This window comes from Carcharodon carcharias, chromosome 8, assembly GCF_017639515.1.
Source record: "Carcharodon carcharias isolate sCarCar2 chromosome 8, sCarCar2.pri, whole genome shotgun sequence".
NCBI classification, from domain to species: domain Eukaryota; kingdom Metazoa; phylum Chordata; class Chondrichthyes; order Lamniformes; family Lamnidae; genus Carcharodon; species Carcharodon carcharias.
In genome coordinates this window covers 116,214,807-116,231,613 of record NC_054474.1, presented here as the reverse complement: position 1 = coordinate 116,231,613, position 16,807 = coordinate 116,214,807, and the positions used below count along the sequence as shown (strand labels likewise).

Below are 16,807 nucleotides of genomic sequence, written 5' to 3'. Positions count from 1 at the left end.
TGCTCCATTGAAGGACTAGATAAACAAATAAGATCCTGCTCCTCACCTTTGATAACGTTGAAAAGGGTAGACTAATGTGATTTCAATATGATTTCAGAATAACATTTACCATTAGTTCTAGGGTTTGATAAGTTTCTCAGAATCTTTTCAATTTTCACACAGTGTTAATGCTGTATTTTTATTTTTGCAGCCGTGGAAAGTGTTTGCAGATAATCTTCCCCTACAGGATGACAGGGCAGGAAGGACAATTTGTATTCCACAGTGACCGTCAGTACCCACTTCAATATCTGCTTTTCTGGGCTCTCAGTTTAGCCGCACCCATCTTTCTTTGGTAGTCAGGGCACTTGGTCCTCACATCCTATCTAAATTCAAACTCTGACCCACAATTTGTGTAACTATATTCAGAAACAAATGGGGCCTTGTAATTACATATTATCTAATTACAGGCTTATTATCTAAACAGTGAGAGATTACAGAGCTATGAGATGCAGAGGGACCTGGGTGCATGAATCACAAAAGGCTAGAATGCAGGTACAGCAAGTAATTAGGAAAGTTAATAGAATATTATCATTTATTGCAAAAGGAATTGAATACAAAAATAGGGGTGTATGCTTCAGTTGTACAGGGCACTGGTGAGACCACTTTTGGAGTATTGTGTACAATATCAGTCTCCTTGTTTGTGGAAATGCATTGGAAGCAGTTCAGAGAAGGTTTACTAGATTAATATGTGGAATGGGTGGGTTGTCTTATGAAGAAAGGCTGAACTGGTTAGGTTTGTATCCCCTGGAGTTTAGAAGAGTAAGAGGTGACTTGATTGAAACATATAAGATCCTGAGGAGTCTTGATGGGTTTGATGGGAAGAGGATGTTTCCTCTTGTGGGAGAATCTAGAACTAGAGGTCATTGTTTAAAAATAAGGGTGGCTCATTTAAGACAGAGATGAGGAGAAATTTCTTCTCAGAGGATCATGATTCTTTGGAACTCTCTTCCACAAAAGGTGGTGGAAGCAGAGTCTTTGAATATTTTTAATGCAGAGCTAGATAGATTCTTGATTAACAAGGGGGTGGAAGGTTGTCAGGGGAAGGCATTTGGTTACACTCAGATAAGCCATGATCTTGTTGAATGGTGGAGCAGGCTCGAGGGGCCGAGTGGCCTACTCTTGCTCCTAATTCATAAGTTCATATGTTCATATAATACACCCATTAATAATTTGATTTACGGAATAGATTAGTATTCTTGTTAAGATAATGGATTAGTACAGCTATTAAATAAATGTATGAGTACTCTTAATAGATAAATGGTTTATCTCTCATTTTTTAATAAATGGATGGGTACTCCTGTTAGGTAAATAGATTTTAACTTTAGCTGAGTAAATGGGTGAATATTTCTATTAAATACATTGATTAATGCACCCATTCAATAAATATGTGGGTCAGTATTCCTTGAAATAAATCACTTAGTGCTCATGTTCGATAAATGGACCACTCTATCTAAACACTCTCTCTTTCTCTCCCTCTCTGTCACACACACTTGATCTGAAATCTCTTTCTTTATGTGTCACTCTCACTCTATCTAATATATGTCTTTGTCCCAGTTACACAGCTAATGTTATAACACTTAACTGTTCCTGTTCAGGTTGGAACAATGACCATGATGTGTATGTGACAGAAACTAACTACGATGAATATGCTTTGATACACAACACCATCACCAAAGGCCCAGAAGTGACGACCCTGGTGAAATTGTACGGTATGAAATGTTGGTTATCACATCTCCTCCATTAAGTATGAGCAAGGTCCAAAAGGAAATCAAAGTGCTAATCCGGGAACTGTGGAAATGTATATGCAAGCACAATGCCTCTTATTTATACAAGCCTCCTAAGTGAACACTGTGCATGATGTGCCAATTAGTATGATATATTCTTTCTGTAGCTGCACTGGTTCAGGTTGGTGCTTGGGACACATCCAAAGACACACTTTCCCATTAGAGCACAATTACACGGTGATGGGATAGTGGGGGTATAAGTTTATGAAAGGTTAAACCAGGGTCGACAGAAATAGACTTTTTCTAGTAGTCAAGGGGCTTGAAACCAGGGGCCAGAAATACAAAGTGAAATGTAAAAGATTTTGAACAGAGAGCAGGTGGACTGCCTTCATAGAGAGAGCTGTGAGGCTGTGGAATTCACTTGCTGGGTTAGGGGTTCAGACAGAAGCAGTGTCAACATTGAAGAGTCAGATGGTTGAAGGAAAATAGGAAAAAGAGGATAAATTTGATTAGGACCGAGATCGATGCACTGACTCTCACTGGGGTACAGTTCCACACACACTGACTCTCACTGGGGTACAGTTCCACACACACTGACTCTCACTGGGGTACAGTTCCACACACACTGACTCTCACTGGTGTACAGTTCCACTCACACTGACTCTCACTGGTGTACAGTTACAGGCACACTGACTCTCACTGGGGTACAAATACCACAGGCACTGACTCACTGGGGTACAGTACACACACACTGACTCTCACTGGGGTACAGTTCCAAACACACTGACATTCACTGTAGTACAGTTGCACAGGCGCTGAATTGTCCTGCATTCCGACCTCTTGAACAATGGTATCAAATACAGTGCCAGCAAATTGGATTTCGACACCACCTTCTTGCCTTTAAACTGCCTGCTTATCTTGTTCTTCCTAAGGAACCTTTGACCTTGTTACAACACAATCGGGAATCAATCTAGGATGTTCCTTCTGTAACACCTCTGTTGAAAACACTTCTACAGGCTGCTCAACTACCATAGGGATCACCCACATTTGCCTTCCAGCTATATCATTACCCAGAATAAATTGAACACCTGCAATGAGCAATTTTTCCACCGCTCCAACTATTACTTCACCTGACTTCCATTTGCTCTTTAAATTAACTTCCACAATTGAATCGATTTAGTATCACCATGAACCCCACATTATTATTATCTGCTCCTGCAATACTCCCTTTGAACAACAGGTATCACTATCCCACAACATTAAGGATTGACTAGCCCCTGAGTCTTAATATTTTAACTTCTTTACTGTACACATGGAAAGAATTTCCTTTCACATGCAAAGTCTTTAAACATTTCTGTAACCTGCTCCTCACAATTCTCTTGAGTAAACTGTGAACATATTCTCATTTCTTTACCTTTTGCTGATTCTCCCTGTTTCACCTGTACACAAACCACTGGTTTCTCCTTTGCCTGAACCTCAGAATCCACAGTACTTTTACTTCCAGAGCTTTTCTGTACCCCAATAATTCCTACAGATTTTTCCTGCAATTTCCAACACACTGACTTTGTGTGCCCCACTTTATTACAATGAAAACACCTAAATTTTCGAATGTCACTTCTACCTTCAGCACCTTCCTTTTTATTCTGAGAAAAAACTTCCTGGGAACTTCCAGCTACTCCTTCTCTTCTCTGACTACCTACCTTCCTTTCACCTTCCCACTTTTTATCCTTTTCCAATTTGAAAGGATGATGAAAAAAAGGTTAGCTCTATGAACTAACTCATAATCATCAGCTATCTCTGCTGCTTGTCTTACTGAATCAACCCTCTGTTCCTTCACATGAGTTCTCACCACTGAAGGGATTGAATCTTTAAATTCTTCCAAAAGAATGACTTCGCTAAGAGCTAAGAGTCTCTATTTTAACACCTGTATCCACCGGTCGAAATTATTTTGTTTTACTCTTTCAAACTCAGTATAAGTTTGCCCAGGCTGTTTTCTCATATTCCTAAATTTCTGCCTGCATGCTTCAGGAACCAACTCATATGCACTCAGAATAGCCTTTTTCAGCACACCATAATCTACCGACATTTCTTCTGATAGCAAAGCATATACCTTAAGCGCCCTACCTAACAATTTAGACTGTAATAATAACATTCAGTTTTCCTGTGGCCATTTCATCTGTTTAGCTAGCTTCTCAAATGAAATAAAGAATGCTTCAATATCTTTTTCCTCAAACTTTGGAAGAGCTTGTACAAATTTAAACTCCTTCCCACTGGGTTCTACTCTGGAGATAAGTCCTTCCTCACCCCCCAGCGTCTCTTTTTTAACTGCCAACATTTTCAGTTGGAATTCTCTCTCTTTTTCTCTTTCCTCCTTCTGTATCTTCACCATTTTTAATTCCCTTTTAAAAGCCATTTCTCTGTCCTTTACTTCAAATTCAAGCTTTTTCAGTTCCTTTGCTTGTTCAAATTCAAGCGTCTTCATTTGCAATTGAAGTCTCACTACCTCCAGCTGTGACTTACTAGTGTAAGGTTTCACTTCCAACTGTAGATGCTGTGCTATATTTTTAACTACATCTGATTTCCTAGCACCCTCAAGTAACCTCAATTTTAACTTATCTGCCAACTCTGTTAACTTACTTTGGGTTATTTTCTCCAACCCAATCAGAGTTATCTCTTCTACTCCCAGACAAGTCTTAGAAATTGCCAAAGCCATCTTGCAGTCTCACCACTTCTAAAATACCTCACCAACTCCTGAATTCAAAGAGCCTCTCATACTTGTAACCTTAAGATTCACCAATTCCAAACCAATCATGGAATTAGAAATATTTTTATTCCGGCACAGCCCCCAATGAGACAGCCTTTCGGTAAAGCTGTTATTTAAAAATCGAAGAAGGAAACTTTAAACAACTGTCATAACCTATATTTTAAGTGGTTTGTTTGAGATGCAACTCTAAATTCAGAAATCAGACCACCAGTTCTTGTGAGGTTTTATATTAAACTAAATGAAATATTTTATTAATTTACACAAGTTAAATATATACACATAGCTACAAATGATTACTTTCATACCTTTTAACAAATTCTCAAACTATTCTCCACTAAGGCAACAGCAACCCATAGACTTTAAGCAGACACCAGGCAAAGCATTTTCACCTTACAAATTCAAAATTAGGTTACTTTCATTTTGGATCCTGTGGAGGCTGTTGCAGGCTTACAGCTGCTTTGGCCTTACATTGCCTCTGCTCCACACACACAAAGCTGCTGAAGTTATACAGCTCATTGAATGTAAATTATCATCGTATCACCAGCCTCTGTGAATCCACCTCTTCTAACATTAAAATCCCTTTCATAGTACCAGTTTTATTAGTAATATAAACAATTGCTTAGTCTCTGCTCGCTATGTGCCAGATTTCACTCCCCTTCCGGAATGCTTTTTTCAAAAAATTTAAATGCACTCCACCTCTCAAAATTAATATACATCAAAGCACCCAAACTAGCTGGCTTCAATCCAATTAAAACACAAACAGAGACTAAACATCTATTTTAAAGGACAAGTATTTTCCAATAATATTATATACATTCATAGCTTCTTGACATACAGTTCTACAGGCACTGACCCTCACTGGGGAACAGTTCCACACACACTGACTCTCTTTGGGGTAAAGTTCTGGACACACTGACTCTCATTGTGGTACAGTTCCACACACACAGAATCTTACTGGGGTACAGTACCACACACACTGACTCTCATTAGGGTACAGTTCTACACTGTCAAAGAATTTAAATCAGCAACTGCAGGTTACTTCAGGAAAAAGTACAATTTATTTAGCGCTAAACATTGGGAGAGATCACAATAAATCCGCTCAACGATAAAGCGTTCAACAAGCAATATTTATACAATAGATTTACGTGACTCCCACATATTCACACCGTCATCCTATTAACTTGAGTGATCTTATTAACTTGCCCTTCTTTATTCTCTTATAATTATATCTATGTTAGCTAATTGATTTTGTTTACCAATACAGTTTCTTGATTGTCCCTTATCTCTTCTAACACTGTATTATTCATTCCATGAGACAACATCCGATCCTTTTTTAAAAGCAAAAAACTGCGGATACTGGAAATCCAAAACAAAAATAAAAATACCTGGGAAAACTCAGCAGGTCTGGCAGCATCTGTGGAGAGGAACACAGTTTTTAGCCTATTTTGACCCCTTCCCCTCACCCCACCCCACCCCCACTAGGGCTGTCTGTACCTTGCTCGTCCTGCTTTCTACCCTTAATTAGCACATTCCTCAGATAATATCACCACCTTCAACACCTCTTTGTCCTTTTGTCTGTGACATCTTTTGGTCATCTCCACCTATCACTGGCCCTCTATCCAGCTCTATTTGTCCCAACCCCCTTAAACCAGCTTATATTTCACCTCTTTTCTATTTTTACTTAGTTCTGTTGAAGGGTCATTCGGACTCGAAACGTTAACTGTGTTCCTCTCCACAGATGCTGCCAGACCTGCTGAGTTTTTCCAGGTATTTTTGTTTTTGTTTTGCTTTTATCTTACAGTTTCACACACACTGACTCTCACTGGGGTACAGTTCCACACACACATTGGCTCTCACTGGGGTACAGTGCCACACACACTGACTCTCATTGAGGTACAGTTCCACACACACTGACTCTCACTGGGGTACAGTTCCACACACACACTGACTCTCAGTGGGGTACAGTTCCACACACACTGACTCTCAGTGGGATACAGTTCCACACACACACTGACTCTCACTAGGGTACAGTTCCGCACACACTGTCTCCCACTGGGGTACAGTTCCACACACACACTGACTCTCACTGGGGTACCCCAGCATACATTTAGTGCCTGAATCTCCCGGTCCATGGACACGTACTTTTCGTATGAACTGTATTGACACGTTGGGCTGGATTTCATGTGGGTAGGCCGACTACTTAGCCGCACCCCCATCCCTAACCAGAACCGTGCCCCCTTGAAGGAAAGTTGATCTTAAATGGACTGACTTTTAAGAAGGCTATCCTGCAGCAATAGCCCACGGTGTGGGCTCAACAGGCTCAGGGTCGCAACTCCCTCCCTCAGTTCACTGGTAGCTCCAAACTCAAGAACTGCTGGTCAACCAGATTGGGAAGAAGCTCCTGGTGACCAGTGACAGGTACATTGTGGGCTTTAAGGATGGGGTGGGATCGGGGAGCCAAGGGAGGAGGAAGTGGATGGTCAGGGGAGGGTGGGGCAGTAGGGAGGAGCAAAGTGGGTGATGACATCTTGGGGGGTTGTTCAACCACCACCGGCAATGTGCATAAGGCACACCCTAAATGAGGGGCTTCCTACCCTTCCTGACCTTTTCCAAGAAGCCATTTAAAAATGGCCTTTGCGCTCTGGCCCACTTGTCATTGACCAGGCTTTTATGGCAGTGTAGGTGGATTGAGGCTCTTAATTGCCATCTAGTTGGGCAGTTAAGGGCCTTATTAGTCCTAAAGGTGTGAGGCTTAGTGGGCGACTTACGTACTCTCCAGATTACGGGGAACAAGTCTGTGCTGGGCACCCAGCATATTTTACGTGCCCCTTCACCCTAAAGCACACCCAGCGGGAGGAGGGCGGAGGGGGTGAGTGTGGTAAACTGTAAATCCAGCCCATTGTGTTTGTTTTCCATGGGCACGGTTGGGTTTAGCTTTATGTGCAGTCAATGGCTATGGGTTCCATCATGCATTGTTTGCAGGTTCTTTGGGCACTAAATCTTTCTGGACCTTTGGATCAATTGGCATTAGCTGTCGACAGGGTATAGGTTCCATGGTCATTGGCCCCTACTGAGCTGGAGATTACAAAGGCATTGATTGTTGTGTAACAGATTCCACAGACACTGATTATTGCTGGGGCAAGGGTAGATTGATGGGATTGCATCTATTTGATGGAGGATTGTGTCACATGTATGATATTCTATAATCCATTGCCAAAACCTACATGAAGTGATGTTTTGATGCTCTGCATGGTTTCAGGTAGGGACCAAGAGCTGAGACCAGAAATCTTGGAGAAGTTCCGACAGTATTGTCTGGCGCACGGACTGGAGGAAGAAAATATTGTCACTTTTGCTAAACGAGGTAAGCAGCAGATTGATTGAGAGTGGGTCAGGGAACACATGATCCCATACTCGATAAAAGGAAAAATTATTAGAGTCAATAATATATTTTCTAATATGACACTTATTTTTATCATAGAACCATAGCCATTGAAGGAGACCATTCTGCCCATCCTGTCTGTGCTGCCTCTTTGGTCAATTAGTCCCACACCCCAGCTCCTTCCCAATAGTCCAGCAAACTTTTCCTTCTCAAATATTTATCAAATTTCCTTATGAAAGATACTCTTGGATCTGCTTCCAGATCATAAAAACTCACTCGGCTAAAATAGAATCTTCTCAGCTACCCTGTTTATTTTGTCAATTTTCTTAAATATTTATATGAAGCTTCATTGCATTATTCATACAGCTCAAATGTTTTACACATGACACAAATGTATGTTTGTAATTTCACACTTGGTTTGTTCACTATCACAATTCAGTCAATCCACCCAAAGGGAACAGGAAATGTGGACTAGGACTCCATACAGAGGGACAGAATCGGAAACATGTTAATAGAGATGGGGATAGACATCCCTCCCTTTCTGTAATGTGTTTGGGACATTATGAAGAGAGATACCGTTCAGTATCAACCCTATGTCGCACCTATCCTGGAGGGATAATGTAGAGGGAGCTTTATTCTATATCTAATCCCGTGCTGTACCTGTCCTGGGAGTGTTTGATGGGGATGGTGTAGAGGGGGCTTTACTCTGTATCTAATCCCATGTTGTACCTGCCCTGGGAGTGTTTGATGGGACAGTTTAGAGGGAGCTTTACTCTGTATCTAACCCCGTGCTATACCAGTCCTGGGAGTGTTTGATGGGATAATGTATGTATGTATATAGAGCCTGCACTCCATGGGTATAGACCCTCTGTATTGGGTGGAAGTCTTGCAAATCTCATCAAAAAAGATCTCTCCTTCTTTCCTATGGCTTCAGACTCAGTTCTTTATTCATTGGTAAACGTGGATCTAGACCCTGTTTCAGGGTGCAAATCAGGGCCCATAAGTAGATTTTACCCGATTCATATAGATAAGCAACCCTGTGCAATGGGCTTGAATGGGTTGCCAGTGTCTCACGAGCACAGATCTTGTTCTGTGTGTCTCAATCATGTCCACTAATATGGATTCAGTCCTGTGGTTACAGACCATGTCTTGCTAAGTCATGTTTATAGACCCTGTCCCACAGTCCAATTGCTCTAAACTCAATCCCTATTCCACCCCAACACATGTCTCATGAATATTCACTCTTTCCCACATTTAGCTATTGTAACCCGTCCTCTATGTTTGACCCCATTCCCAATGCTACAGAACCTGCCTCATATATGCAGATTTTATCTGATGGATGTAGATATTTTTGCATCAGTATAAATTGTGTCCCCCAAATCCCATGAGGATAAATGAATAAACCCAATTCCCTTATCCCAGGAATACAGAGTTTATGCCATGGAAATTGACCTTGACCAATGGATATTGACTCTGTGCTATGACTGCTCCTTGTCGCATCATCCGCAGGACATTTCACAGCAAATGAAGGATTTTTGAAATGTAATCACAGTTGTATTATGGGAAAGTCAAGTTACTAATTTTCACACAGCAAGATCCCCCAAATATCAATGCAATAACGACCAGATTATTTATTTTTTCATGATTTTGGCTGATTTCTTATCCATAAAAAAGAAATCTTATTCCTTTCCTTTTCCTCTGGAGCCCATCCCTGCAGGACTCGAGTTCAAAAATAGACTTAATTCACTTAGCACAGAACAACTGCCAGCTTAGACCTCTGGGCAGCTTTGGCCAGGACACCAGCGAAAATTCCTGTATTCCTCTTCAAATGCTGCATGGGAACCTTTCACTTTCAGCTGAGAAAAAAAGTGTTCTCTTTTAACATTTCACCAGTGCAGCACACCCTCAGTACTGCATTGGACGGTCAGCCTGAATTATGAACTGAAGTCTCTAGTGTGGGGTTTGAATCCACAACCTTCTTACTCAGAGGGGAAAGGAGATATCAACTGGACCATAACTGACAGCTACACTAGTGAATATACCACCAGAGTCCATGATTCAGCAGCACTTTAAATAACCAAATGTTTTCCCTCCTTGATGAATGAAAATTAACTGTTTTTCTTCTTCTGATCTCTTTTCAGATGAATGCCAACCCACCCCTGCTTAGGTCAGTACAGCCAATCTTCTTTCTATTTTTATTGATGGGTTGGGTGGAGGAGTGGTGGGTGGGTGGGGGTGGGAGTGGTGGGTGGGGAGGTGGGTGGGTGGGGGTCGTGGTGGTTGGTGGGTAGCTGGGTGATGACATCGCTCTTCTCCCTGGACGGACTGATGGTGGCAAGTTGGACCAGGACTCCAAGGTGAGTGTAAATTGGACCAAGTCAGCATTGCCCGGCCATCTCAGTGCCCAGTACTGGATACTGACGGCTGTGTGTAACTGGCCAGTCACCCTGTTTTTTTTATTATTTCATGGGAGGTAGGTGTCACTGGTTAGGGTGGCATTTATTTCCCATCCCTTGAGAAGGTGGTGGTGAGTCCATGTGGGCTATTAGGGAGGGAGTTCTAGGATTTTGACCCAGTGACAGTGAAGGAACGGTGATATATTTCCAAGTCAGGATGGTTTGTGACTTGGAGGGGAACTTTTGGTGATGGTTTTGCCATAAGTCTGCTGCCCTTGTCCTTCTAGGTGGTACAGGTCATGGGTTTGAGAGTGCTGTCTAAGGAGGCTTGGTGAAATGCTGCAGTGCATCTTGTAGATGGTTCACACTGCTGCTACTGTGTGTTGGTAGTTGAGGGACTGAATGTTGAAGACGTTGGTAAACACTGCTGTTCACTGATGATATTCCATCGGGAGATAGTATAGTGCCCAAATAGGTTTGGTAACCTGAACTGGTAGGTCTATGTTGATGAGTGACATGGTTTTAACCAGCTTAGATCTAGTGGTACCACTCTGCCCTAACCCTTGAATTTTGCCATCCTGTGCATACCATTCACTGTGCTTAGCTAATCATAATAATAATGCAATGAAGAGAACATGAATATCTAGAGATTCTAGAGATCCTGAAAGATACATGAGGGCAGTGGAAATCTGGAACTCTTCTCTAAAAGACTGTGGATTCTGGGGACCACCTGCAGCTTTTAAGACTGAGAGCGATAGTTTTTTTGGGGCAAAGGAATATGGAGCAAAGCTGGGTAAATGGAGTTTTTGTAAGATTAGCCATGATTTAATTGAATGACCAGACAGGTTTAAAGGGCTGAATGGACTCCTCCTATTCCTTTGTGGATTGGCTTTACAGGGTGAACCATCAGGGGAGGGTTTTCAGGATGTGCTAGGATGAACAAGCAGTAAGGATCTAGAGCTAAATACAATTTCAAATCTTTCTGCAGAACTGAACAGCGGAGCCTGTGCTGAAGGAAATCCAAAGGAAGGAATAACCACACTGCCAATCTGCTCCATGCCTTTCTCCACGCACCTTGTAGACTGCAGTTACATAGTCAACTATCAATAAAGTCATTAATAATCATTGATGATCTCTGCCTGAATCTTTGTTGAGGTTCTAGCGGGAGATTTATGCACAGAAGGAGGTTCTGTGTTAGGTTCTTAACTTGCTCCCAAGAAAGAGCAAGGGAAGTGAGAAAGTATTGATCTTGTGTGCATCCCAATGAGCTGGGGGAAGGAAGCAGTAAATAACAAGCAGGATCTGCCTAAGATATTAGTTCATGGTCAACATTCACCATATCACAGCAGAGTTGATTGGCATGATCTATTTGAGCCCAGTTTACACCCTTGCTGCACTCTGGGATATTCTGATCTCTATGAGCGATGATGCCATACAGGTTGTCTCTGCAAAGTGACCGTTCATATTATGTGAGATAAGACAGTAAATTTACCACCTGTTCCTGTTTTCTGTTAGACAATCACCTTTCAGATCCAGAAGAGAATGGTTGTGATGGGGCTGGGTCACATGCTGCCGGGCTAGCAGTTTCAGAGCTGGGCATACATTGCAAATTAGTTTTAAAAACGCCAAAGCTGTGCGGCTTTTAAAATATCAATAATCATCCACTGCCACAGTAATGCGGGAAGCCAGGCTGCACCAGTGTTTAACAATGGCTGAATGTAGGAATAGAGAGCCAGATATCTAAGTTTGCTGACAACACTAAGTTCAGTGTCACAGTAATTAATGTGGATGGGAATAAGAGGTTACAAGGGGAAATTGATATATTCAGTGAGTGGGTCTAACTGTGGGAGATGGGGATTGTTGTGTAAAGTGTGAGCTCATCCATTTTGGACCTAAGAAAGATAGAGCAGAGAATTTTTCTAAATGGGGAGAAACCAGGAACTGTGGATGAGCAGAGATTTACAGATCCAAGTGCAGAAATCACTAAAAACAAGTGAACAGGTACAAAACATAATTAGAAAGACAAAGGAGTGTGAGCTTTCATCTGAATAGGGCTGGGATATAAAGGTGGAAGTTATGTTACAGCTGTACAGAGCTCTGGTTTAGACCCCCCTGGAGTAACTGTGTTCAGTCCTGGGCACAGCACCTTGGACAGGGTGCAGTGTAGATTCACCAGGTGGATGCCTGGACTAAATTTTGAGAGCACGTTGCGTAGACTACAAGCTTATATTTCCTTGTGTTTAGAAGATTAAGACATGATGAAATTGAGCTGTTGAAGATAGTTAAAATTTGATAGGGTAGAAAGAGAGAAGCCCTTTTCTGGTGGGATAGCCCAGAAAATAGGGAACATGCCTTAAAGTTCAAGCCACGCCATTCAGGGGTGATGTCAGATGGCACTTCTTCACACAAAGGGGAGTGGAAATCTGGAACTCTTCCCCCAAAAAGCTGTCAAGGCTGGGAGTCAGTTGAAAAGTTAAAATCTGAGGTTGAATTTTTTTTGTTAGAGAAGGGGATTAAGGGTTATGGAACTGAGGCAAGTAGATAGAATTAAACGACAGATCAATCATGATCTAATTGAATGGTTGAAGGGCAGAATGGCCTCCTCCTGTCCCTGACACAGAAAACAGGCCATTTGGTAAATCAACCTGTGTAAGTGTTTACCTTCGAAGGGGGTTCAATGAGAGAGTCAGACCAGAGGGAGGGAGCCTTCTCATCTGCCCTGAGCTTGCTCACTCTGTTGTTAAAAAGTCAAGTGTAAAGGCATTGTATCTGAATGAATGTAGCATTCACTATAAGGTAAACGAATTAATAGTGCAAATAGATGTAAACGGATATAATATGATTGCAGTTAGAGATATGGCTGCAGGGTGACCAATGCTGGGAACTGAAGATCCAAGGGTACTCAATATTTAGGATAGACAGGCAAAAAAGAAGTGTAGGTGGGGTGGCATTGTTAGTTAAGGATGAAATCATTGCGATAGTGAAAGAAACACTCAGAAAATCTAGATGTAGAATCAGTCTGGGCGGAGCTAAGAAGCAGCAAGAAGCAGAAAACATTAGTGGGAGTTATCTATAGGCCTGAAAACAGTCATGGTAAGGTAGGGTACGGCATTAAACAGGAAATTAGAGATGCATGTAACAAGGGTGCTATAGTAATCATGGGAGACTTAAATCTACATACAGATTGGGCAAACCAAATTGGCAATAATATTGAGGTGCATGAATTCCTGGAGCCTGTATGAAATGTTTTTTTTGACCAGTATGTCAAGAAATCAACTAGGGAACAGGCTATCCTAGACTTGGTATTATGGAATGAGGAAGGGGTTAATTAGTAATCTTGTGTGGCGTCCTTTAGGGAAGAGTGACCATAACATGATAGAATTCTTCATTAGGATGGAAAGTGAAATAGTCTAATCTGAAACTAGGGTCCTAAATCCAAACAAAAGAAACTATGAAGGTATGAGGCATGAGTTGGCGAAGATAGATTGGGGAACTTCATCAAAAGTTAGGCAATGGCTGATTAGGCAATGGCTGATATTTAAGGAACAAATATATGCGTTGCAACATTATACACTCCTTTCTGGCTCAAAAACACAACAGGGAAAGTGACCCAACTCTGGCTAACAAAAGAAATTGAGGATAGTATTAGATCCAAAGAGGAGTCATATAAAGTTGCTAGAAAAAGTAGCAAGCCTGAGGATTGGGAACAGTTTGCAATTTGGCAAAGGAGGACCAAGAGATTGATTAACACGGGAAAAATAGAGTATGAGAGTAAGCTTGCAAGGAACATAAAAGTAGACTGTAAAACCTCCTGCAAGTATGTAAAAAGGAAAGATTAGTGAAGACAAATGTAGGTCCCTTACAGTCCAAAACAGATTTATATTAGAAGGAAATCGCAGACCAATTGAACAGATACTTTAGTCCTGTCTTCACAGAAATAACTCTCCAGAAATACTAGGCAACCGCGGGTCTGGTGAGAAGGAGGAATTGAAGGAAATTATTATTTCTAGTGCTGGAGAAATTAATGGGCTTGAAAGCCATTAAACCCCCAGGACCTGATAATCTACATCCAGGGTACTAAAGGAAGTGGCCATGAAAATAGTGGATGCGTTGTTTGTCATCTTCCAAAATTCTGTAGATTCTGGAACAGTCCCAGCAGATTGGAGGGTAACAAATTTAATCCCACTATTTAATAAAGAAGGGAGGGAGAAAACAGCAAATTACAGACCAGTTAACCTAACATGAGTAGTAGGGAAAATGCTAGAGTTTATTATAAAGGATGTGATAACAGGACACTTAGAAAATATCGACGGGATTAGACAAAGTCAGCATTTATTTAAGGAAAGGGAAATCATGTTTGACAAGCCTACTGGAGTTTTTTGAGGAATTAACTAGCAGAATAGATAAGGAAGAACCAGTGGATGTGGTGCATTTCGATTTTCAGAAAGCTTTTGATAAAGTTCCAGCATAAGAGGTTAGTGTGTACAGTTGAAGCACATGTGATTGGGGGCAATACATTAGCATCGATTGAGAATTGGTTAGCAGATGGGAAACAGAGAATAGGAATAAATGGGTCTTTTCCTGGGTGGCAGGCAGTGACTAGTGAGGTACTGCAGGGATCAGTGCTTGGGCCCCAGCTATTCGCAATATATATCAATGATTTGGACAAGGGAACCAAATGTAATATTTCCAAGCTTGCTGATGACACAAAATCTAGTGGGAATGTGAGTGTTGAGGAGGATGTTAAGAGGTTTCAAGGTGATTTAAACAAGCTGAATGAGTGGATAAATACATAGCAGACGCAGTATAATGGATAAGTGTGAAGTTATCCACTTTGGTGAGAAAAACAGAATGGCAGAATATTATCTAAATGGTGATAGATTGGGAAATGTTGATGTACAAAGGGACTTGGTTATCCTTGTACTCCTATCACTGAAAGCAAGCATGCAGATGCAGCAAGCAGTTAAGAAGACAAATGGTATGTTGGCCTTCATTGCAAGAGAATTTGAATACAGGAGCAAGAGTGTCTTACTGTAGCTGTACAGGGCCTTGGTGAGACAACACCTGGAATAATTTGTGCAGTTTTGGTCTCCTTACCTAAGAAGGGATGTGCTTGCCATAGAAGGAGCGCAGCGAAGATTCACCAGGCTAATTCCTGGGATGGCAGGAATGTCGTATGAGGAGAGATTGGGCCGACTAGACCAGTATTCACAGGAGTTTAGAAGAATGAGAGAGGATCTCATTGAAACGTATAAAATTCTGACAGGGATGGACAGACTGGATACAGGGATGATGTTTCCTCTGGCTGTGGGGTCTAGAACGAGGGGTCACAGTCTCAGGTAGACCATTTAGGACTGAGATGGGGAGAAACTTCTTCACTCAGAGGGTGATGAACCTGTGGAATTCTCTACCACAGAAGGCTGTGGAGGCCAAGGCGCTGAAGGAAATAGTAGAATTCTGGACTCTAAAGGTGTAAAGGGGTATGGGGAAAGAGCAGGAGTATAGCTTTGAGATAGAGGATCAGTTATGATCATATTGAATGTTGGAGCAGGTATGACGGGGTTAATGACTTACTCCTGCTCCTATTTTCTATGTTTCACTATATAATTCACTATATCTCACATGCTCCTTAACTAAAGTTTTTTTTACGATTTCATGAGATGAGAGTGACACTGTCAAATTTACTTTCATTGCACCATTCAGTGACTATTTGTGCTACCTGAGCATGGCCAGTGAGTGTGGAAAGACTAATCCAGAGCCAGGCCTGAAGAAATGTTCACCCAGTGTCTGCACACCTGGAGTCAACTGTGCGAATCCTGGCCCAGTTATTTTCCCCTCCCTAAACTAGGCCACTGAGGCCAATTGTAGGGCCCCAGAGAATGTCCCAGCTCAGATCAGAGAACAAAGGAGAGAGCAGGAAAAGGATGGGCTGGCAAGCATTTTAAATGAATTTCAAGATGGTGGATGATGAACAGAGAAATGGGAGACATTGCTCTCAATGTTAGCTCAGAATTTTGATGCTTTATTTTCCAAATTAATCTGAAATGTTCCCTGTGACACTTTTTCTGAATGAATCATTAACCCACAAAAACAGAAAGTCAAAGTCAATGACTGTCATTCTGTAACCTCGGTCATTGCAGCTGTTTGCTTTTCTCAGTCTACTTTTGCTGATCACAAGGACATATACAAAGTGTGCCCGGTTAATGACACAAAGATCTTTGAGTAAACAGATTGCAGGTAACATATGAGGGACTGGAACAAATTTTCCAATTGCTCTTCAAAGTCAAGTGCCTGTGATGCCTGGGGGACCCTCAGGAGAAAGGGAGCTAGCTGCCCATGTAACTAGTTCTTAGGCACACAAATGTGGGCTGAGGGGTGGGGGTCAGTGGCGGGCTGAACTGAAGAGCGTAAAATCAGAGAGAAAATCAACATCATAAACTCACACACAGCTGTATTACCAATAGGTCACTGGAGGCAGCCAACATTTATCAGGCACACTGTACAC

General features: G+C 41.7%; 1 protein-coding gene across 1 annotated transcript in view; it reads left to right on the top strand.

Moving 5' to 3' along the window:
* LOC121281252 (lipocalin-like) overlaps window positions 1–11,427 on the top strand; it is a 39,453-nt gene extending 28,026 nt beyond the window's left edge. The window contains exons 3-7 of the mRNA XM_041194087.1: window positions 191–267; window positions 1,635–1,748; window positions 7,787–7,888; window positions 10,048–10,073; window positions 11,291–11,427. Coding sequence (XP_041050021.1) covers window positions 191–267; window positions 1,635–1,748; window positions 7,787–7,888; window positions 10,048–10,073 — 319 coding nt within the window. The 3' untranslated portion in view covers window positions 11,291–11,427. The remainder of the gene's footprint in view (window positions 1–190; window positions 268–1,634; window positions 1,749–7,786; window positions 7,889–10,047; window positions 10,074–11,290) is intronic.
* The last annotated feature ends 5,380 nt before the right edge of the window (window positions 11,428–16,807 follow it).